This window comes from Strongyloides ratti (assembly GCF_001040885.1).
Source record: "Strongyloides ratti genome assembly S_ratti_ED321, chromosome : 2".
Classification (NCBI taxonomy): Eukaryota; Metazoa; Nematoda; class Chromadorea; order Rhabditida; family Strongyloididae; genus Strongyloides; species Strongyloides ratti.
The window spans coordinates 4,939,426-4,962,850 of record NC_037308.1 but is presented as its reverse complement, the minus strand read 5'-3'; the positions used below and the strand labels follow the sequence as shown (position 1 = coordinate 4,962,850).

General features: G+C 20.7%; 4 protein-coding genes across 4 annotated transcripts; all 4 read left to right on the top strand.

Annotated features, from left to right (window-relative positions):
• Window positions 1-251: 251 nt before the first annotated feature.
• On the top strand, window positions 252-935 carry SRAE_2000156800 (Zinc finger, AN1-type domain and Zinc finger, A20-type domain-containing protein; the record flags this gene model as incomplete). Its single annotated transcript, XM_024652535.1, has 2 exons — window positions 252-479; window positions 528-935. 2 exons carry the CDS (start codon window positions 252-254, stop codon window positions 933-935), a joined length of 636 nt encoding a protein of 211 aa, XP_024506102.1.
• A 4,639-nt stretch (window positions 936-5,574) lies between these two features.
• On the top strand, window positions 5,575-7,516 carry SRAE_2000156700 (Tyrosine-protein kinase Src42A; the record flags this gene model as incomplete). Its single annotated transcript, XM_024652534.1, has 2 exons — window positions 5,575-6,014; window positions 6,364-7,516. 2 exons carry the CDS (start codon window positions 5,575-5,577, stop codon window positions 7,514-7,516), a joined length of 1,593 nt encoding a protein of 530 aa, XP_024506101.1.
• A 3,353-nt stretch (window positions 7,517-10,869) lies between these two features.
• Window positions 10,870-16,621, top strand: SRAE_2000156600 (Protein outspread; the record flags this gene model as incomplete). The annotated part of the gene is made up of 12 exons (XM_024652533.1): window positions 10,870-10,980; window positions 12,150-12,668; window positions 12,723-13,009; window positions 13,057-13,198; window positions 13,248-13,982; window positions 14,429-14,509; window positions 14,553-14,779; window positions 14,828-15,885; window positions 15,985-16,006; window positions 16,138-16,145; window positions 16,186-16,278; window positions 16,332-16,621. The coding sequence occupies 12 exons, from the start codon at window positions 10,870-10,872 to the stop codon at window positions 16,619-16,621; spliced, it is 3,573 nt and encodes a 1,190-aa protein (XP_024506100.1).
• Window positions 16,622-18,743: 2,122 nt separating this feature from the next.
• Window positions 18,744-23,132, top strand: SRAE_2000156500 (Serine rich protein interaction domain and CAS family, DUF3513 domain-containing protein; the record flags this gene model as incomplete). The annotated part of the gene is made up of 5 exons (XM_024652532.1): window positions 18,744-18,830; window positions 20,051-20,595; window positions 20,962-21,771; window positions 21,836-22,982; window positions 23,034-23,132. 5 exons carry the CDS (start codon window positions 18,744-18,746, stop codon window positions 23,130-23,132), a joined length of 2,688 nt encoding a protein of 895 aa, XP_024506099.1.
• Window positions 23,133-23,425: the final 293 nt, after the last annotated feature.

Sequence of the window (23,425 nt, the reverse complement as noted above, 5' to 3'; positions counted from 1 at the left end):
TTTTATATGAAGAAAAAAAAAGTGTATTGTCGATCAAACATAAATTATTTTAGTAGATTTTAGCTTAATTCTTATATTCAAATTATAAGTGTTTATTGTCAGTTATTTGCGTTTTTATAATTTTTCTTTTTTATATATATATATTTAATTAATGTTTTTTTTTGTCTAATTTTATTTTAATAATATTAACAAATTATTTTTTTAAGGACCACATCTATACTTTTATTTTCTAATCAACCAAATTTTTTATAATGGAAAATCAGCAACAAGCAACAGCTAGTGAACTTTGCCGTGCCGGTTGTGGCTTTTTTGGATCAGCTACTACAGAGGGACTTTGTTCTAAGTGTTATAAGGATTCAATTAAACGCAAACACGATAATGTCCGTCTTTCTCCATCATCAGTGCCTCATTCAGGAGCATCAACGTCTGATGCATGTTCTTCACGAAATGTAGATCATGTTGCTGAACAAATTAGAGAAGTAGGTTTTATTCTACAATGTAGAATAGGATAATGTATACTTTTGAAGGTTGTTTCTGCATGTCAGTCATTAAAGTCTTCTGACATAGCTCAAAAATCACTTGAAAATGTAATAAGTCAAACATCGGTTGTTGTTCCACATGTAGAGAAAGTAGACCTTACATCTGTTCAAATTCCATCAAGTTCTGTTTCATCAAAACCATCAATAGGTAAAATACCTTGCGACATCCAACCACCAACTGACACTCCTGGATCTAAGAAAACAGTAAATCGTTGTGGAATGTGTAAGAAGAAAGTTGGTTTGACTGGATTTACATGTAGATGTGGTGGACTTTATTGTAGTACACATAGATATGATTCTGCTCACGATTGTTCATTTGACTATAGGACTACTGAACGTGAACAAATTGCAAAGAACAACCCAACAATTGGATTCAATAAAATTGAACGCATCTGATGTTAACTCATAATCACCATTTTTAAAATTCAAATATTGTACTACTATTAATTTTTTTGTCAAATGTATATCTCCTATGTTAAGCTGTCTCTTTTGAACAAAATTTGTCATTGATTATGTATTTCTAATTTTTTTTTTGCGATACAACAATTTATATAATATTAATATTGTTTATGTTGTTGTTTTGCTGTTCTTGAGAATTAGACTTATATTTTTTTTTTACTATTTGGAATTATTCTAATTTTGGTGATATTTGGAGTGCTTCAATGCCTCAAAAATGATTTATTATATCCCAAATATATAGGCGAAAATTGAGATATGAGAATCTTTTTCGATATTTTAATTTTTTTATAAAAATATTCTAGAAGAAAAAGGTGCGCTGATTATGAAAAGTGCAATTGTTTTTCCAAAAAAAAATATTACATTTTCATATACATGTATTACAAGTAGAAATTTTATAACATTATAATTTACTGGAAAATAGTTGTTTGAAATGAAATTTGGCCTAGGGGTAAAAAAAGGGTCAAGAAGAATGTTTGTGATGTTAAAATTTTTGTAAAAACAAATTTTGAAGCTAGGCATACAATTTTTAAAAGTATTTATGAATAAAATTAAAAAAAAAAACAATTTGGACAATGTTTTCTCTTTATTTTTAAATATAATGTACAGTTTCTATATCTTTTTTTTCGTTCTATTTGATCAGGTTGACAGTACAAAATTTTTTGTATTAATTTTAATTTTTTTTGTATCCTTAATTTGATCATAACTTTTTATAAAGTAATTCTTTCAAGATGATGATGATGATGAGATAAATTATGCTTTTTTGTTGCTTTTTCAAATTAAAGTAAATATTCTTAGAAACGGATGTTCTGTTTTTTTGATATATTTACTGGAAAAAATTTATTAACATTTTAAAGCGTTTTGTAAGACTTCCATTTTTAATTAAAAAAAAATATACGGCTTGATTTTAGAGTCGGTGTTTTCTCTTTAAAATGTAAAATATTAATAATTCAAATATTATAAATAGCATTAATTATCAACTACCACTGTATTTTATCATTTTTTTTTAACATTTTTATTTTATGTTTAATAAAATTTTTAAAATTTTAATATTAAATATTTGAAACAAATAGAGATTCTAAAATGAATCTTTAGAAATAAGATATTTTTGGAAAAACATTAATAACTTCTTTTGAAACAAATTTATTAACATAAAAGTTTCAATGAAAAATAAAGTAGACTTTGGAGCATATAATATTAAAGATTCAGAAGTAATTAAAAATTTAGAGAATAATTATGATAAGATAGAAAGAGTAAAAGATTAAAAAGATTTTTCATAATTATTATAACAAATAATTATATCTGATTTTAAAAAATCTTTAATAACTTTTTTGAAAATAACAATATTAAGATTTAGATTTATGTTGAGATATAATTTATGAATCACTTCATTCTGGTATATATAAAAGATTTTTTTTAATACAAAAAAAAGGATTTCTTCTGTAATTAATTTTAGAATTAGTGGAAAATACTTTTTTTTATTGTATATTTTTTTTATTGTTGTTATATTTAAATCATATGTTTATATATATATAGTTTACTTTATAAATTGTTTTGCCTTTTTAAATTAATTTTTTTTTTCTTATTTCAATATTTACACGTTTATTTTAGAGTCAAATAAGAGGTCACTCCTCTACAGTTAATATATTCTTTAGTGTTTTTTTTTCTCGTTAATAAAATAAAAGTAAAAATTTACATTAAATTTGATTAAATCTGAAGTATGGTTAAAGTGTAGTCTTGACAATGTTTATCAGTTAATGTATTTTTTTAAGTAAATAGCTTAACAATATAGTTGATTAAAGTAAATAAGTTAGTTCCAAATAAAAAAAAAAGATTATATTAATGACATAAATAAAAATTGTATAGTAAGTAATTTGGTCAGTTTTTTTTTTTTTTTCTTTACTTTTGTTGTGAATTTTATTTGAAAAAAAGAATTTTTTTTTTGTTATATAAATGAAAAAGATAGAGAGAGAGATACATACATAACTATTACAATAATACATTGTCAGAGATTAACCTTATTATTGAATAAAAAAAAATTTTTTTTTTGTCAAAGAAAAAATAATAGGTATGATATTTTTGTTTAGATCAACTTAGTATTATTTATTTTTAATATCCATAACTGATAATGATTCCGTAATACAAAAATAATTAAAAAAAAAATTTTTTTTTTTATAATGGATGGTATTAAAAAAAAAGTATTTATTTACTTAATATTTTTAAGATGATAAAATAAAGAAGAGCAAATGACAGTATTTAACTACATCATTATAATAACAATTCGGGTCATTGTTATGTAATTAAATATAATTTTCGATTATCATATAATACAATGTTTTAATGTCATATTGTGAATCAACAATCCATGTTTCATTAAATCATTAAATCTTTATTGATAAATCTCTTCTTCCAGTACTGATTTATCAATAGTATAATATTTTGACAAAATAAACAAACCTACTTCAAGATGTATTGAATGATATAAAAGAAAAGTAAAACTCATTTAACCTTTTTAAAAGTGTCTCACAGTAGGTTCTTAAGAAATAGTAGAACTCACTGTAAAGGGCTTTAATTTTTGGATGAACTATCATATTTATTATTATTATTATATTATTTGATTCTTTTAACATTAATACAAAAATAATATATATACATATAAATATATATAATTATTTGTATTCTCAAATAAACATTTTATATTTTTAATTGTTAATTTAAAATATATATATATTTATACATATACACTTTTTTTTTTAATTGTAAAATAACAACAAATAAATAATACTTTATGAAGTTGTTGAAATATTTATATATTGTAAGTTTTATTTATATATATATTTTAATGAAAATATACTACAGAATGATTTTGACAATTACTATAAAAAATTTTTTTATTAACAATGTTATCAAAATCTTAAAGTTATTGAAAAAAGCCATACAAGGTCATTTAATGTTAATTTTAACCAAATTATCTAAAGTCACATCATTTTCTCTCAATATTTCTTGTTATATAATAGTTTATACTTATTTAGGACACATAATTTTTATCCATTTATTTTAAAATCTTTATTAAAATTTCATTATTAATAGTAGAATAAAAGTTTTTATTTTTCTGGTCAAAGTGATAACATTATTTAAATTTATATATATGTCTATTATAGGTAAGATATAATTTTTAACTAAAATATAATTATACAGTTTTACCCCTGGGGTATTTTGTAATTGCTAAATAAATTACCACATTAATATAATTTGAAGCTTTTTATTTAAAATGATAATTAATTATCGGTATAATAAATATAATAATATGAAGATTAATAATGTACTCTTGAATGATTATGTATTATATATATATATTTAGAACGAGTAATCTTGAAAATTTCTTGTTAAACGATACATTATAGTTAATTTCTTTAACAAACTTAAAAATAAAATTTAATTTGTTGTAATAATAGAGAACTATTTGAGTTATATATCAATAAAAATAAAAATTTTTTCTGTTATAAAATCTAGTATATTAGGAAGATTTAACTTCTTTTAAATCACTGATTTACCGTTACATGTTTTGATTAATAATAACAACTTTGTAATTTGATTCATTTTTGAGTCACTTCTATGTAGGTGGAGTACATAATATTACTTTAAACATTTTAACATATTTTATAATTTTATATTTATATATATATAATTTTTTTTTAAATAGAAATTTAAAATCATTAAATGACAACATTTTATAATCTCGGCATTTCATTGATCTTCAAAACACCTCATCAACTATTGTGATTTAGATAGTATTAACCATATATGTAATTCTACTAATATTATATCTTTTTAATATCAATGCTCTATTACACATTCTACAGCTGTCTGTAACATGTACAGTGAATACTTTTAAAAATATTCTAACAATTAAATCTACACATAGATGACCATTAGATTGATATTTGCATTCTCTATTTATATGTTTCTGTCCCATTTGCGCACCCTTTATAATAAAATAGCTTGCTAATTTGTAAATACAATTTATGAGGTTCAATAGAAAAAGAGAAAACATAGTTATTTATTAAAGAGCTTCAAAAAAAAAAAACTTTTTACTTTTTACTTTTAAGATAACATATAATAGATGAAGTTTAATAGTATCTTTACTTTAAATATGGTTACTTTTAATATATTTATATATATGTATTATATATATATGTTTTGATAATTAAAATTATTTTATATTATTATATATAAAAATATTTTCTATATAAAATTTTGATAATACAAAAATATCCAATAATATTTATAAGTGAATCATAAATTTTTAAAATAATATCGTTAAACGTAATTTTAGGAAAGAAAAATTTATTTATAACTATTGTTATTTAGAAACTAGTGAATATTATATTTTAAAACTAGAATTTATTGGGTACTAATATATTATATAATTTTTAGTTAACTACTTTTTAAAATTATAGTTATATTTTTAAACCTAAGTGTTATTATTTTTTAATTATCTTCATATAAAAGAAATTATAAATATTTATATAAATATATATATATATATTTTTTTTTTAGACTAAAACTTCTTTTTGAAATGGGTTCATGTTTGGGGAAGAAAAAAGTCTCAACACCATTATCAACAAATGTTGGTAATGGAAGTGTCATGCCAATAACAGAATTACATCATCCCTCATTACATCATCCACCTATAAATGGAAGAACAACATCTGCTCTACCAAAAACTTCTTTTACTAATGTATATAATAATCATATTCAATCACTTTCAACAAATGGTGTCAAATCACATACATCTACTTTATCACAAGGAAGTAGAACATGTAATATTTATATTGCATTATTTGACTATGAAGCAAGAACAGATGAAGATTTAAGCTTTAAAAAGAATGAATTATTAGAGATATTAAATGAAATGCAAAATGGTGATTGGTGGTATGCTAGATCTCTTGTCACTAATAAGACTGGTTTTATACCAAGTAATTATGTTGCTCCAGAAAAATCTATTGATGCAGAACCGTAAGTTTTTGATAATATTTTATAATAATTACAAAAATACTATAATTATGGAAATGTATATTAAAAGTACTAAATTATATTTACTATCTTTTAATTTGTCATATTAAATTTTAATTATAAGTACCTTGATGATATATTAATTTTCTAATATATTTTAAAATTATTTTAATTGTTAATGTTTTGTATCACAAAATTGTTACAATTAATTGATAGTTCAACTTTTTTTTTCTTTTTTTTTTTGTTTTTTTCAATCATCACTTATTTTTATTTAATATATTATACTTTTATTTAATTAAATATATATATATATCAAACAAAATTAATTAAAAATTATAATTTTATAATTTAGATGGTATTTTGGTTCTTTACGACGTATAGATGCTGAAAAAGTTTTACTTCAATCATCAAATGATCATGGTTCATTTCTTATAAGAGATAGTGAAACACGAGATAATGAATTTTCATTATCAGTTAGAGATGGTAATTCAGTGAAACATTACCGAATACGACAATTAGATCAAGGTGGTTATTTTATAGCAAGAAGAAAAGCTTTTACAACATTACAAGAATTAGTAACACATTATAGTAAAGAAGCTGATGGTTTATGTGTTACATTATCATCACCAGCAATTAAAGAAGATTTACCTCAGACATCAACATTTACATATGATGATCAATGGGAAATTGATAGAAGATCAATACGTTTAATAAGACAAATTGGTGCTGGACAATTTGGTGAGGTATGGCATGGTATATGGAAAAATTCAACACATGTTGCTGTTAAAAAATTACGCCCTGGATCAGCGGATGTTTCAGATTTTTTGGCTGAGGCACAAATTATGAAACGTCTTAAACATCCTAAATTATTACAATTATATGCTGTATGTACAAGAGAAGAACCAATATTAATTATTACTGAATTAATGCAAGAAAATTTATTAACATTCCTTCAAGGACGTGGTAAAAATTCATCTATAACAACATTAGTTGACATTGCTTCACAAGTAGCAGCAGGAATGAAATATTTAGAAGAGATGAATTTTATTCATAGAGATTTAGCAGCAAGAAATATACTTGTATCTAGTACAGGATCAATAAAAATTGCTGATTTTGGTTTGGCAAGATTAATGAGAGAAAATGAGTATGAGGCAAGAGTAGGTAGTCGTATACCAATAAAATGGTCACCACTAGAAGCTATTCATTATAATCGTTTTACCAGTAAATCTGATGTTTGGAGTTTTGGTATATTACTTGTAGAATTGGTAACATATGGTAGAACACCATATCCAGGAATGACAAATGCTGAAGTTTTACAAAAAGTTGAAAATGGTTATCGAATGCCATGTCCAAGTGGATGTCCACCACCATTATATGAAATAATGCTTCAATGTTGGCATAGAGATCCTGAAAAAAGACCAACATTTGAAACATTACAATGGCGTTTAGAAGATTTATTTTCAAATGATGGATCAGAGTATAAAGAAGCAGCTATGAGTTATTAAATATATAATAAATTATAATACTTTATTTTAAAATGGATAAGTTTTTTTTTTTTATTTTGTGTGTCTGTCGTGAAACGGAAACAAAAAATTTATTTTAAAATAATTATAAACACAGGTTTTGCCATTTGGCATTTTTATAACTTCATTTTTTTTTATTATCAAATTGTATATGATTTATGATTGGATGTTATACATATTTATTTAAATAAAAATAAAACAATTAAATTATTATTACTATAATAAAATATAGTTAAATATTAATTAGGTAAATATAAAATCATTTCTAATAATATTAATATAAGATTAAAAAACTTCAATATATAAAATTATCAGCAATTATTTCTTTAGATTCTGCCATCATTTAATCCAAAATAAACAATTTATATTTATAAATTTATCAACCGAAACATTATAAAGTATTTACTTTTAAAATACCCTTTGATCTAAATAAACAATGAATCGTTTATAGTATATTTCTTTTTCGTTATCTCACCTCAACATTGTTAATCTTCTTTTGGTAAATATATATATATATATATATTTATACTAAATTTCTAAATTATTATTTATCCATAAGCTAAAAACTACTAAATGTCTCAATATTGTTACTTTCTTTTTATATATTAAATTTTTAATAAGATTAAATAAAGTTTTATATTAAGTAATCATGATTTTATTTAACAAGAATTTTTAATCGTTTTAATTTCTAAAATAAAATTTATTAAAAATTTTTTTTTTCTCTATTATTTATTAAAAGAAATTTTATTTATATATCTATTATATTTTATTTTCTTCAAATTCTTTGAAAACATCTGAAGTTAATTTAACTATTTGTTTAATATTATTTAATAGAAAAGAAAAATTTTTTTTTTCCAATAAATTATTGTTTTATAAAATAATATTGAATTTATTTATATAACAAATTATAATAATATTTATTTTTAAAAAAAAAATTTTTGTATCTATCATTTTTCTAAATGTTTTTGAATATGCTTAAACAATAGCTTTTTTTATTACAATTAGTTATATAATAGATATATTATTATTTATTGAAAAACAATAAATATAATCATCATTCAATAAGTAAAATAGAAATAAAAGACAAGAAAACTTTATTATATGGATATAAAAAAATAAAAAGTTGTATATATTACCTTTATAGCTAGAAAAATAATTTTAAGTAAGTACTATTTATAGATTCATTTTAGGGAGTTAATACTATTTAATGTTCTTAATTATTATTCCTTTCAATCAACTTAAATTGTATAAACTTTAAATCTTCCACTTTTGCAACATTTATTATAGTAAAAGCAGTAAATTTATCTGCCAAAAGTAAACTTTAAATTAATGTCTATCAATTGAAAGAATATATATATATATAAAGTTTTGTCAATTGATTATATTTAAATTTATTTTATTGTTGAATAAAATTTATCTCAAAAGTAACATAAAATTATGTTGATTATATATATTTCTAGAAAAAAAATAAATAAATAATATTTTACAGATTATTAATTTTATTATATTTACAATCACTCCTAGTTTTGTTATCTATTTATTATTTTTTTGATAAATTAAATTTTCCTTTTAATTTAATAAAAAAAAAATAAAATAAATTTATATTCTATTTATTATAATCACACATTTTTAACAATATATTTTTACTAAGATCATCCTATAACATCAAATTTATATTTTAAAAATTTATACAATATTTTTACAATTTTTCTATATATTTTCTTCTAATTATATTGTTACTAAAATTCCTGTTTTAAGAACATGCTTTCTAGCTTTATTATTACATTATTTTAATTCTTCAAAATCTAGACCTAATAATAAATATTGTTAAATTCTTCAAACTAGTGTGTTAAATAATAAAATACCATTACAATAGTAAAAATATCCCACATAATATTAAAAATAACACATTATAATAAGTTAAGTCAAAAGTTTTTGTCAAAATAAAATGTATCTTTGGGAGTGAGAGAGATAGATAGATAGAAAAAACGTCACCTAAAGTATTACAGAAGATTAGAACAAAGAATTAATACTAAAGCTTGTTTTAATTTTAGTACTCCTTATTGACTTCTTAAAAATTTTTATATTATTATTATTTTTTTCTAGTAATATTGAGAAAAAATAAAATAAAATAAAAAGTAATTAAATCTAGTGTTTAAAGATTGTTGTTTTAAAATCAAAAAAAAAAATTTTTTTTTTATCATATAGAAAATAAATATTAAAAATTATGAGCAATAAATAATATTATTATTGAAATTAGTATAACTAATACATATATATATAATGTTTTATTTTCTATCTCTTTAACATTAGAAATGATAAATAAAAATTTTTATTCTTAAAAATTTGTACTATGAATTTTTTTTTAATAGTAACCTTTAATTTTATAAAATTTGTTATCGTTTTTTATTTCTTCTTTTCTTTTTTTTTTGTCAAAAATTTTTATAATAGATTAAAGTATAATATTTTTAACGTCCTTATATTTGTCACAAACATTTTCTATCATTCTAATATAAACACTTGAAATGAAAATGCTGATATATCTGTAGTAAATGACTTTCATTTGTTTTATTTTAATTGTTATTTAATACAACATTATTCTTTTTTATGTGATAGAATGTTTTAATATCAAGAAGGAATATATATATCTTTTTTTTTATGATTATAAGAAACTTTTGAATATTTTAACCTTTAATATAATTAATAAACTTTGTTAAATACTATTTATCTTATACCATATATATATATATATATATATATATATATACATGTATATATATATAATAACAAAAATAAAAAACAAAACACATACATTTATTATACATTACGATTTATCTAGTTCTTTATCAAATCTATTTTCTTATCATTTCTATATCAGTATCTTATTAAAAATAATTACATTGTACTACCTTTGACCTTCCATATAACTTATGAAATGCCAAAATACTTCTTATTTTCCTATCTTCAATATATCTTCATATATTGTATTATAAAAATTTTTTCAATAACCATCTGGTTTACGTTTTATAATTATATAATTAAATCTTATTATTACAGAAAACTACAAAAAGAAAGAAAAAAAAAAATAAAATTTTTTATTACTATCTATAATAAATATTTTTCTATGATCAAAAAAAAATTTTATTTCTAACTACTAAAAAGTTTACTCTTAATTTATATTAAAAAAAAAAGAGCTAATTATCGTCTAATTCAATTATATTATATATATAAAATAAGAAAACTTTACATGATATAATTATTTTACGTATAATCAAAAATTTACAAGACATAAGTACAAAAATTTTTGTCATTAAAACTATGCTAAAAAATTAAAAATGACTAAAAATTGCGCAGAATTTAAAGCAAATATTTTTTCAAAAAATAGATGTCAAAGTTGTTTTCAAACTAAAGAACAACATAGTAATGATGCTTTAGAAAAAGCAAAGGTATGTTTTAACAAAATTATCCTAAATGTTATGATATATTATAATGGAAAAAAAAAAATTATATTAATGTTAAATTGTTTATTTTTTAATAAAACTTTTTTTTACATATTAATTTTTTTTTTTTGGTATTGGTAGAGTAATAGTATTTATTATTATTAGTAATAAGGTTTTATTATACATTTTTTACATTTTTTTTTAATACATTTTATCATTTTTTGGGAGAGGTTATTATCAATTTGTGGTTGTTGGAAATAAAAAAAAATACATGTTAAAATAGGCGGTTAATAATAAGCATGTTAAAAGTAGTATGAAGATAAACTTCCTAAAAAAAATGATATTTTACTGTTATATTAGTAATTATTTTTGATATATAATCATACAATAATATATTGTACAGTATTATATCTGTTAATAATATTAGATATAAAAATAATAATTTTTGTATTGAAATTTTGTGACAATTGTTCAATCAAATATAATAATAATAATAATATATATATGTATATATAATATTGTACTAAACACCTAAATATGAATACATAATGAATATATAAATATTAAAGTATAGTGACAAACGACTGGCCATAATAGTTCATAAGTGTTTATATTGATTGAACTTAAATGGATATTTTTATCTATCCACTTTTATTAGTAAAGTTTACTTTGAAGATGGTAGTTCTTTTTCATTTTTTAATTGTATAAGGTGGACGTTAAAAGGAAATTGTGTCTTACAATTATATTAACATTATAAAATAAATTTTATCTTCCATTCTAAATATAAAATAATTTATTTCCTCACAATTATTTATTTATATTTATATATACTTAAAAGAAAAAAAAAAGGAAGAATCAATTTATTTATTAATTTTTAATAAAATATATTTTTTTTTTATTATTCTATATTTATAATAATACCTAAAAATGATATAACATTTATATATATATGTTAACAATATAAATAATTACTTTTATAACCTCAATCCAACTATTTACGTAACCTAAAATTTATTATTTCACTATATTATTAGAGAAATGTTATACTGTATTGATTTTATATATTATCATAAACTTTAATTTACATTTATCAAATAATATGTTAAAAATTAAAAATATACTCTTTTATATTATATTATTTATATATATTTTAAATATATTTTAAAATTTTTCAGATGAGTAGAAAGATAACAGCATGTGGTTTTTTGTATGTAGCACCATTAATACTAGATTTTTCTGTTCCAGCACATTCACAAAAACGCTGGCAACGCCGTTATTTTACATTATTTGATGATGGTGAATTATCATATGCATTAGATAATAATCCAGAAACAATACCACAAGTTATTATGGATATGAATAGATGTATACGTGTTTGTGAGGCAGATCCAATTACAAAAAATTCTCATTCAATATTAATTGCATTTAAAAAAGATAGTAATTTTAATATAAATAATGATGAAAAAATAGGAAAAAAAAATATTAATGATATTAAATCACATCCAGCTGTATGTTATGTTAAAGCTGATAGTACTGAAGAAATTCGATGGTGGCAAGGGATGTTACAAAAATATGCCAAACAAAATATGATTTATTGTATGACAATACCACGAAAAGAAGAGATAGAAGAGGATGAAGAAATTATTAGTGATGATTTATTGAATGAGACAACATATGAACCAACAATAATTCAGGTATAAATAAATATTTATATATATATAATCATTAAATATTATTTTTTTTTATAGATAAATGCAAATGATTCATTATCTGAAATTAATAGTTCCTGTACATCTAGATCAACTTCACCTGATCGTAAAAGTGAAAATACTATTACATCACCAGTATTAAAAAATAAAATTTCACATTATAATTTGGAGAAATCTTTAAGTACCTCAACTGAAAGATTTTTAAATAATTGTGATAATTTTTCTATAACATCCCGTGAAAGTAATATAAATTCACGACAAAGTGACAATACAAATTCTATTCATGGTACACCAAGAACAGTAAAACAAAGAAAACGATTAACAAGGTATTTTTAAATATATTTTTAAAAAAAAATTATTATTTATATACTAGTTTTAGGGATGATATGACATTAACTAGAAATAATAAGAATATTCACAATGAAAATTGTGAAAAAGATAATAATAATTATAGTAATTTTCCAATATGTAATAATGAAGAGAAAAAAAATGAACCAAAAATTCCACTTAATACAGTATGTTTATTTTTTTTTTATTGAAAAAAAACATAATTTTTGTTTTTAGCCATTTCATATTGATACATCAAATGCTCATACATTACGTAAAGGATGGTTAATGATGAAAGGTAAAAATGATAATGAATGGAAAAAATATTGGGTTGTATTAGCTGGTTTATCATTAAAATTGTATAGTGATGTATGGGGTGAAGATACAACTCATCCAGAGGTAACAATAGATTTAACTGATTGTGAAAATGTTTACCCATCAGCATCTGCCAAATATTATGGTATTGAATTAAAATGCCGCCGTTCTAGGTATATTTTATCAGCAATAACACCAGGAATTCGTGATAGTTGGATTGCTGCATTACAACAAAATCTTCATAATCCATCACCAACATATATAGAACCATCATGTCAGTCAGGGGATGGATTATCACAGTGTGATTCAGCAAGTGTATTATCACGAAAAAAGAAACACATTGCATATGTAGCCCCAGAAAGTCATCATAGCAATAGTATTATGGGTGATGACTCAATGAGTGAAGATGAAAATATTGAAGTAAATCGTAGTTCACGCTTAAGAATACAAAACAATGATATTGATAGTACAAATTTTTCAAGAAAAAATTATAATGATTCAACAAATATTCTAAAAAAAACTCAACCATATCAAAAAAAAGAAAGAACTTTAAGTAGTCAAACTTCTGTGGATAGTTTGTCAAATAGAGGAAAAAAAAATTTTCATAATGATCAAACAACTTATAGTTGGAAATCATCATATTCTGATGATAAAAAAGTAAGTTTAAATAATAATAATATTATAATTTTTGTTGTTCAATAAATAATCATCGTTATCTCAAAAATAAATATATAAATTGTAAGCTATACTTTTATATATTTATTGGAAAGATAGATAAATATAAGAAGATATATGATTCAGTAACAAAAATATTAAATGATTTTTATCATAAAATAAACTTTTTGTTATACATATGTTATTAATAAGACATTCTAACTAAAAGATAACTTTAAAGTAAAATCTAAACATTTTCTATAGTAATATTTTTATATAACTTAATCCAAAATATTATTTGTGTTATCTCATCTAATTCTGGATGATATGAATAAGAGAAGATGGTTAGCTTATACAAAAAGCTATTAAATTTAATATCATTTAAAAAAAAATCTTATTCATTAAAAATTGAGGAGGAATCTGTTGATAATAATGATATCAATTTTCAGAAAACTTTTTATAATAATAATAATATAGGAGAAAAATTAATAAAAAATCAAGATAATAGAATTGTTAGTTTAGAAAATCAGGTAAATTTTTTTATTTTAAATACTTTTAATATTTATATTATAGATTAAAATGCTTAGAGAACAATTAAGAGATGCTAAAGATGCATTAAATAGTACACAGTTAGAAAATGAAAAATTAAGAGAATTATTTGCCAATAATAATGCTGCATCACAATTAAGCCATTTAAGAAAATGCCTTTCAGTAGCTGAAGATGATATTATAAAAAAACAAGAAGAAATGGAATTATTAAAACAAGAATTGGGAAGTTATGAAAATAATCCTAATGAAATGTAAGTATAAAATAAAAATAACTTTTTTTTTTAAAAAAAGTATTTTAGTTCAAATGGAACACGTAAAAGGATGATAAATTTAATTGAGATTCAAACAAAATCATTAGAAAATATTATTTCATCAAATAGAGGATTACAATGGTATGATTTAAAAGTGTTTATGGAGGCAATTACCAGTACAACTAACAATTTAACAATAGATGATGAAAAAATTGATGAGAAAATTGAGACATTATTTGAAAATCTTATTCATGCATATGGAATGTTTTCAGAGATAATTGAATCTAAAAATTTACCATACAATGAATTAAAAGATAAATCTACAATGACTGATGATTATAAACAGGTAACATTTGACCAAGAATCAATTGAAGCTGATCTTCAAGCAGAGATAAAAGAATTAGAAGGTGAACTTGAAGATATTCAGATGATACATGATGAAGAATTATCTGCCATTTCCAAAGAATATGATTTAAAAATTTGTTCATTAAAGGAAAGATTAAATGAGGAAGATTCTACAAAACGAAGACTTCAAGAGGAGTTACAAACTTTATTAAAATCAAATGAACAACATATTAATGCAATAAAAGCAACTTATGAAGATAAACTTAATAAATTGACAACTGAATTTGAAAATGAAATGAATAAAATAAAGAAGGCTCATGAAGATGATTTAGAGGAAGAAAAAGAAGCAACAAAAGTTGCATTAGAAGTTTTTCAAAGAACACATGATGAGGAAGTAAAAATGTTAAACATGAAATTAGAAAAAGCACTTAATGCTCATAAAGAAATAGAAAAAATGAATAATAAGACTGATTCATCAAATGAGGCATTGATAGATCAGATGACAGAGGAATTAAAAAATTTATCTCAATTGTACTCTGCAAAATGTCATGAAAATTCTCAGTTAGATGAAAAAATTAAATCATATCTTAAAGAAAGAGAAAATAATAATATTGAGGATGTTGAAAATTTAAATAAAAAATTACAACGTGATATTGTTTATAAAGATACAACTATTGAAAATTTAAAAATGAAAATAAATGTTTTTGAAAAAAAATTAATTCAATTGGGAGAAAATCCAAATTTGTTGATAGATAATCAAGGTAAGTATAAAAATAGATAAATTAGAACACAGCTTTTAAATGTTTTTAAATAATTAACTTCACAATTTAATAATTTGTTTCACATTTTAATTTTTTTAGATTTTACTGATGCTTCAACAAGGTATGTTTTATATACTAATTTCTTCTTCTTTTTTTTTACTTGCTTCTGTCATTGCTTTTATCACTTTCCATTTATTTTTCCTTTTTTTTTTAATTTAAATTATCATATTATTAAAACAATTTTTTTTATAGAAAATGTAGTAGAACAAGATCTAGATCCAGAAACCAAACGCTTACAAGAACAATTGATTTTAACACACTTTCCTCTTCAAGCTTACCCAAATCAAACTCGATATCGACCACTTCATCATCGTACAACTTTTAGAAGAAATGGTATGTTAATTTATAATATATAATTGTTAATTTTTTTTTTCTTTTTTAAATAGATGTTCGTTATCATTCTAATCCAGCAATTATACCATCAATTGTTAATAATACTTTAACGAAGAATATAATTCCAGAAGTTGTATTACCTCAAAAAGTATCGTCACTTGTAGATAATTCAATGCCTTCAAATAATATGGTAACTTCACAACTACAAATACCAAATGACAAACAACAAACTTATTCTGAGACACCATCAACAAATAATAAAGATCCAAAAAAATGTAATATGTCAGTGTCAGAAAGAAGAAAATTTTTTGAATGTGTAGCAGAATACACAACACCATTTTAATATTTCTTTCGATTTTACATATTATATACAGCATAAAAAATAATTTTCAAAGATGTTCTATGAAAATAAGTAAAAAGATTTTTGTTTATTAATTCACTACTTACTTTAAAATTAATTAATTGAAAAAAAAAAACAAATTTTTTAATATTATTTATTTGTAAAGATATAAAGATTTTAAAAAAATAAAATTTATTTATAGTTGATTACTTTGACATTAAATAATTGGAACTTGTTTTTAAATAACCGTAGAAAAAAATTTTTTTTAAATGAAGTAATAAAAACTTTTTATTTAAAAAATAAATAAAAGATTATAAGTTATCATTAACATTTCTTACAATAATTTGTATATTTTAATGTGTGTTATAGTAGGGGGTAGAAATACCTTAAAATTTAATAGTATAATAAAATTTAAATATAATCATTAAATAAATCTCATTTACTTCAATTTGATTTATTTATTTATTTAAGTTACAATGTTATTAAGTAATCAATCAAATCTAACATGAATCAGTAAAATTTTTACATTTCACTTTGAATGAGGTACATCTTCAGCTGGTTTTCAAGATAAAACTATTACTTAATGCTTTAGTAAAAATCATGAATTGTTTAAATTTGTTTAATTTATAATAATAAAAAAAAAACTTTTTTTATTTTAACTATATAATATTGTTTAATAAGAAGTAAACATTTTATCATTCTTATTATTTTAAAATAGTTGCTAATAATTTAACTTTATTAAATATATCACACTTTCTACTTTAATTGCAAACTTTTTAAATATAATATTTTTAAAATTGTTTGTTTTTACTTTATGTTATTATTATAACATTTAAAAATAAATTTTTAATGTTTCTAATACCTTAAATACATAATTTTAATGTTGTGACATTGATTTTATTAATTATTTAAAACATTCTAAAAAGAAATACCAAAATGAAAATATTTTTTTTCACATTAACATTATAATTAAAAATCAAGTTAGGTAGAAGCAATAATTTAACTTTTCCCCCAATACTTAATGGTTAATTTTTAATTTATTTATCTATTTAAAGGATAACACAAAGAAAAAGCTTTTTTAATTTAATTTTCCTTTTTAGTGGGTATCAATTAAAGTTTCTTTAATTATAGATACAAAGATTCTACATTTATATATAAATAAGTAACATTAAGAAAGACTTATATTATAAAATGTCAACTTTATATTTTATTATTAGCATTATAATTGTTCCGTGTATTTAAGGCTACTTTTTTTTTTATTATAAATATTATATCCTACTTCTTAAGATTAAGACATTTTCTCGCACATTTATATTTAACAAAAATTCAAAAAGCATTATTTATCTTAACAACCAGTCATGATCTAAGTTTCCTGAAAGAAAGCAACTAGATTGTTAAGAAATTTAATATTTTTCTACTTTTTGTGTTAAAATTATGATTTGTCAAGCTTATATAATATGATTTATATTAAAAATTAAGGAAGTAAATAATTTAATAAATACTTTATTGTTTATTACTTATAATTATTTAATAGAATTTATCTTATTATTAGAAAAAAAAAATAATAAAATTTCTTTATATATATAATTTTAAAAATAAACCAATTTTAGTAAAACTTTTAAGCAGGTTTTTTATTAATTTATTAGCCTTATTCTTTAATATAAAATTTTTATATTTAAAAAACGTGTAAAAAAGAAAATATATTAGTAATATGTAACATAAATAAAATATTTTAAAACAAATCATTTTAATTATATTTAAGCACACTTTAATATTATATAATTTGAAGATAACACTATTCTTAATTTTATGCCATCTATTATTTTATTGAATATTATTTTAGATAAAGTGAATTCCATCTCTACATCAATATTATAACATATTGCTTAATTTATCAAACCAATAAACTGGCTAAACTTTTCATTGTGTAAAGATTAAAAAAATACAATTTTGATTTTTACTTATAAAAATAAAGTTGTTTGGGAAAATTTTTCAACATTTTTATTTTAAAGAAATATTTACTTTACTATTGAAATTGTCTAAAGAAAAATAATTGTTATTAAGAAGTAATATTATATTACTTTTAATTGGAATTTATTTTTATAAAAAAAAAAGACTTTATACTATGTATACTAATAATTTAAATTTCAATGTGGAATTTGAAGATAAATTTGATAATGAAAGTTTATTAGGTAGAAGTATTTTTAATAAAGTAAGTTTTTCTTTTATATATATATAAATAAATATATATATGTATATATATATATATATATTATTTTTAATAAATCACACTAAAATCTTGTTCAATAATATCTCAACCATTCATTTTATGATCGTTAAACGGAATTCCTTAACATAAAGAATAGTTTACCGAACAATACACGCATAAATTGAATCATCTTTTATTTGTTATATTATATTTTAACATCAATCTGTTTTTTTTTTTTTAATTTTGAGACAATTTCAACTCTGCAATCATTAAATTAACACTATTAAAACTGTACACATTATTTATTTTAATAAATTATTTAAATATTCCGAGAAAAAAAATATGTAAAACGATATAAGAATAATGTATAATTTTAACATTGACAAAATTACTTTTAAGAATTAAGGTCAATTGTAGATTGGTTTGTGAAAGAATACTTACTGTTAAGAGTAATAGTTTTCTTATTTCATTAACTATTTCTAGATCAATTGTCTTATCATTTCCTTTTCAAGGTGATAAAACTATTTATTAACTTTAATAACAATTTTTTTTAATTATTTTTTTTTATGTATATTAACTAAAATTAAAATTAATAGTTTTTATAATTAAGAAAAAAAAAACTTTTAGATTAGTTATTATCTCTAAATAATTATTTATTACTAGGCTTATTTATCACAATTACTTGACTTATTTATTATAAAAAAAAAGTATTAAAAAAAACAATCATGACTTAAAGTGCACGATCACTAGAATTGATGATTATTATTCATAAAAATCGAACGAAACTGTAAATAATATATAGTATTTTGAAAATAATAACGCTTCTATATGTATACCTAAAATCCTAAACAATTTTTAATGTGTTGTTTGCTAAAACATTTTTTTTAATGTATTTTTAAAATCAATTTTACACTTAACAAAAAACTTTTTTTTCATTCTTCTGTGGTAGGATTTAACTTGTTGATTTATTTTGACTATATTTAAAGATTGTCAGATGATAAGTAAGAAATTTTTTTTTTTTAATACAATATTATATACTTACAATTATTTAGATATTAAATTATCTAATGAAATTTAAAACATTTAACTTGTTATTGTTTAATAGATAAATAAATTATTATTACTCTTATAATAAAATTTTCATTATTTATTTTATCTTTATCATCAAAATCATTCTTTACATTATTATTAAAATGTAATTTTGTTGTCAACAAATATTTTAGAATCGTAGTTTACGTCAACCTAAACGTAAGAATAATTCAATGTTTGATGATCAACTTTTTAAACAAGCATTTAATGCTCCTTTTTTTCAAAGGACTACATCATCATTTGTTAGAGATGCAATACCAAAAGAATTCATGAATACAGGTCTTGATAGATTATTTCCCCTGACATCTGGACATGACAATTCATTTATTAATTCATTTAGGCATGAACATAGACCAATCCGTGAAACACAATCATTTAGAATACCATCTATGAATGATAGTGATGAGGAACATTTTTTTCGCCAAAGAAATTCTAGTACATCATCAAATGGTATCGTAAGACATATTCCTATTCGTTTTGCTGATGATCAAAATAATATATCATGGGAAAGAAATTTTAATGATCATAATAATATAAATGATTATGTACATTTTGAAAATAATGTATCACAAAAAAATAATCTAAATAAAAGGAATAATTTCAGAGAAAGTACTCCACAACCACGTGTATCTTTTGATAATTCATATTCAATACCATCAGCAATCCGTCGAACCAAAAGGTATGTTTATTAATAAATTTTTTTTTTTATAATATATTAATTAATAATAATTAAATAATATAGTATTTCCAATTTTTTTAAGTCATTATTTTAACTATTAATTATATATATTTTATTTAATAATGTGTTATTAATCTTATTAATAAATATATTATTGCGCAAATGATAATAGCGTGTTGTAAAAGAAAATTATCTAATGATATTAATAATATTAAAGTCACAATATATAATATAAATTACTACTTTATAAATCATTTAACTTACCAGTATATGTATAATTAATATAAAAGTTTTTTTATAATATATTATTTAACTAAAATATTTATATATGAAAATCAAGTCTGAATATTGTTTTTTTTGTTTTAGTTCTGGCCAAGTATCACCACCACCATTTGGACGGTGGAATGATTTTTTAGAGAACGATTCTGTACAAATGATTGATAATAAAAAAGATATTAATTCTCACAATGTCAATAAACCATTAATTCCACCAAAATCAACACTTTCATCTAAAAATAATTTTTCTTCCAATAATATTGATCAAAATGAGAAGGTAAATGAAACATTTAATGAAGAAAAAAATAAAATTTTATATGAAGATAGTGTTGGAGAAAATAATATTACTAATAATGATAGTAGAAATGAGATACCTGTCAGTGAAAATTTATATACACCTTTTATAAAAAAACCATATAGAAAAGTTGAGAATGACAATTCAATTGATGAAGCAATAAGAAGTTTGGAGATGCTTGAAATTAATCCATTGAGATACTCATCTTTTGACAATAACAAAAACAAAAATATTCCTCAACAAGACACCTCAAGTCTAGATTCACCCTCATCAAGTGGAATTGTTGGTGATTTATCTGATGAGGAAAAAAAACGTTCCTCTATAACTTCAAAATATCAAATATTATCTAGACCAAATGATATATTAGGTGAAAATTATAATAGAGAATCATTTTATGAGGAAATTCCATCTACATTCCATAAACCAGTGACCTCTAAAATGGCTGGTTTAGGAGATCAAACAAGAATAGTAGTTCCAATGGAAAATGGAAATACTTTAACAATTCCTTTAACAACAAACAATGGAATTTATACAAAAAACAACCAATTATCAGAAAATCATATAAATTCATCAAATTACTTACATTATTCACCTCCATTATCAAGGTATGTAAAAAAATTTTAATTTAATTATGAAAATAATAAAAAAAAAATTTTTTTTTAATTATAGTTATTTAAATATTGATAGACACCTTAAAAACAAACGGGTTCTGGTTGATGAGATGGAAAATAATTTGTCACTCTTAAAAAAATCTGCCCAAACTATATTAGAAATAAGTAATTCATTGAAATGGAGATTAATAAACAATTTACAAAATAATATAGATAAAATTAAGGATAATGTTAATAAGACAACAGTGACATTAAATCAAATATCAATATTATTTTGTCAGATTCATCCTCAATCAGGAACAGATAAGAAGGAAGAACATAATGAGATTGTAGAATTTTTAAATGAAAAAATAAAATTAATTATTAATATTAAAAATGAATTAGAAAAAAATAATTATAATGTTAATATATTGGCGAGAAAAAATTCTTTTGGAACATCAAATGATTGTTTAGATCAATATGTTGGATTAATGAAACATCTTCCTTCAGATATTTTAAAAATGATTGAATGGATTGGTACATTACCTACGGATGGAAGTATTAAATATTCTGATGAAGAATATAGAAATAGTAATTTTAATAAATCAAATAATACTTTTACATCAGAATCATCTATCTTTAAAAATACTTTTAATAGTAATAATAATAATGATATATATAAGCATCCAATTACATTAACATATAAACAAACTAATTTAAATGAAAGACCATCAAATCCCAATAAAGAAGCAAATAATAATAATAATGATAATTCAAAAACAATAGTTGAAGAAGATGATTTAGAAAGTGTATTAAGTGAAACAAATAGCCTTCATAATGATTATGCTTTGGTAAATAATCATAAACCATATGCATCTTTATCACAAGAAAATAAAAATGAAATAATATCATCAATCAAATCAATTTCATTATCTGATAAAGAAATATTATCAGAATATGGACCACAATATGATATTCATGTTAAACAGTTATCCTCTGCTATTGAAACATTTTTAACAGTTATTGAAAATAATTTACCACCAATGGAATTTGTCCAACAAGGAAAAATTATAATACTTGAAGCTCATAAATTAGTTTATATTGGTGATTCAATAGCTAAAAATTTGTCGGATATTGTACTAAAAAATGCATTACAAAAAATGGCAGATAAATTATGTGATAATTTAAAAATTTGTGTTCAATATATGAAAATTGCAGCCGATGAGGTTAGTTATAAAATATTTTTAAATTAATTATATTAATTTTTTATTTTTTAGTATCCATCACTTCAACCATTATCTGATATGGTTAATCAGGTTGTTGCTGTATCTAATTCTTCCTGTGATATGAAAATTTTAATAAATAGTTGTTTATAATAAAAACAATATTGTACATTTAAAAGAAATATTTACTTAAACATTGTAAATTATATATATATATACATATTTTCATTTAAACAAAGTGCCAAATTTTCAGATAATACTGGAAATAATTTTTTTATTTTAAAATTGTAGTTATTAAATAAGCTCATTAATAAAAAATTTTTTTTCAATATATTTAAAAGTATATTTATAAAATTAGGACATTTTTTTTAAATAAAAATTCAAATAAATTTATTAAAATGATCTAGTTATAGTAACAGACACACATGCATCTAAGATGATAGTTA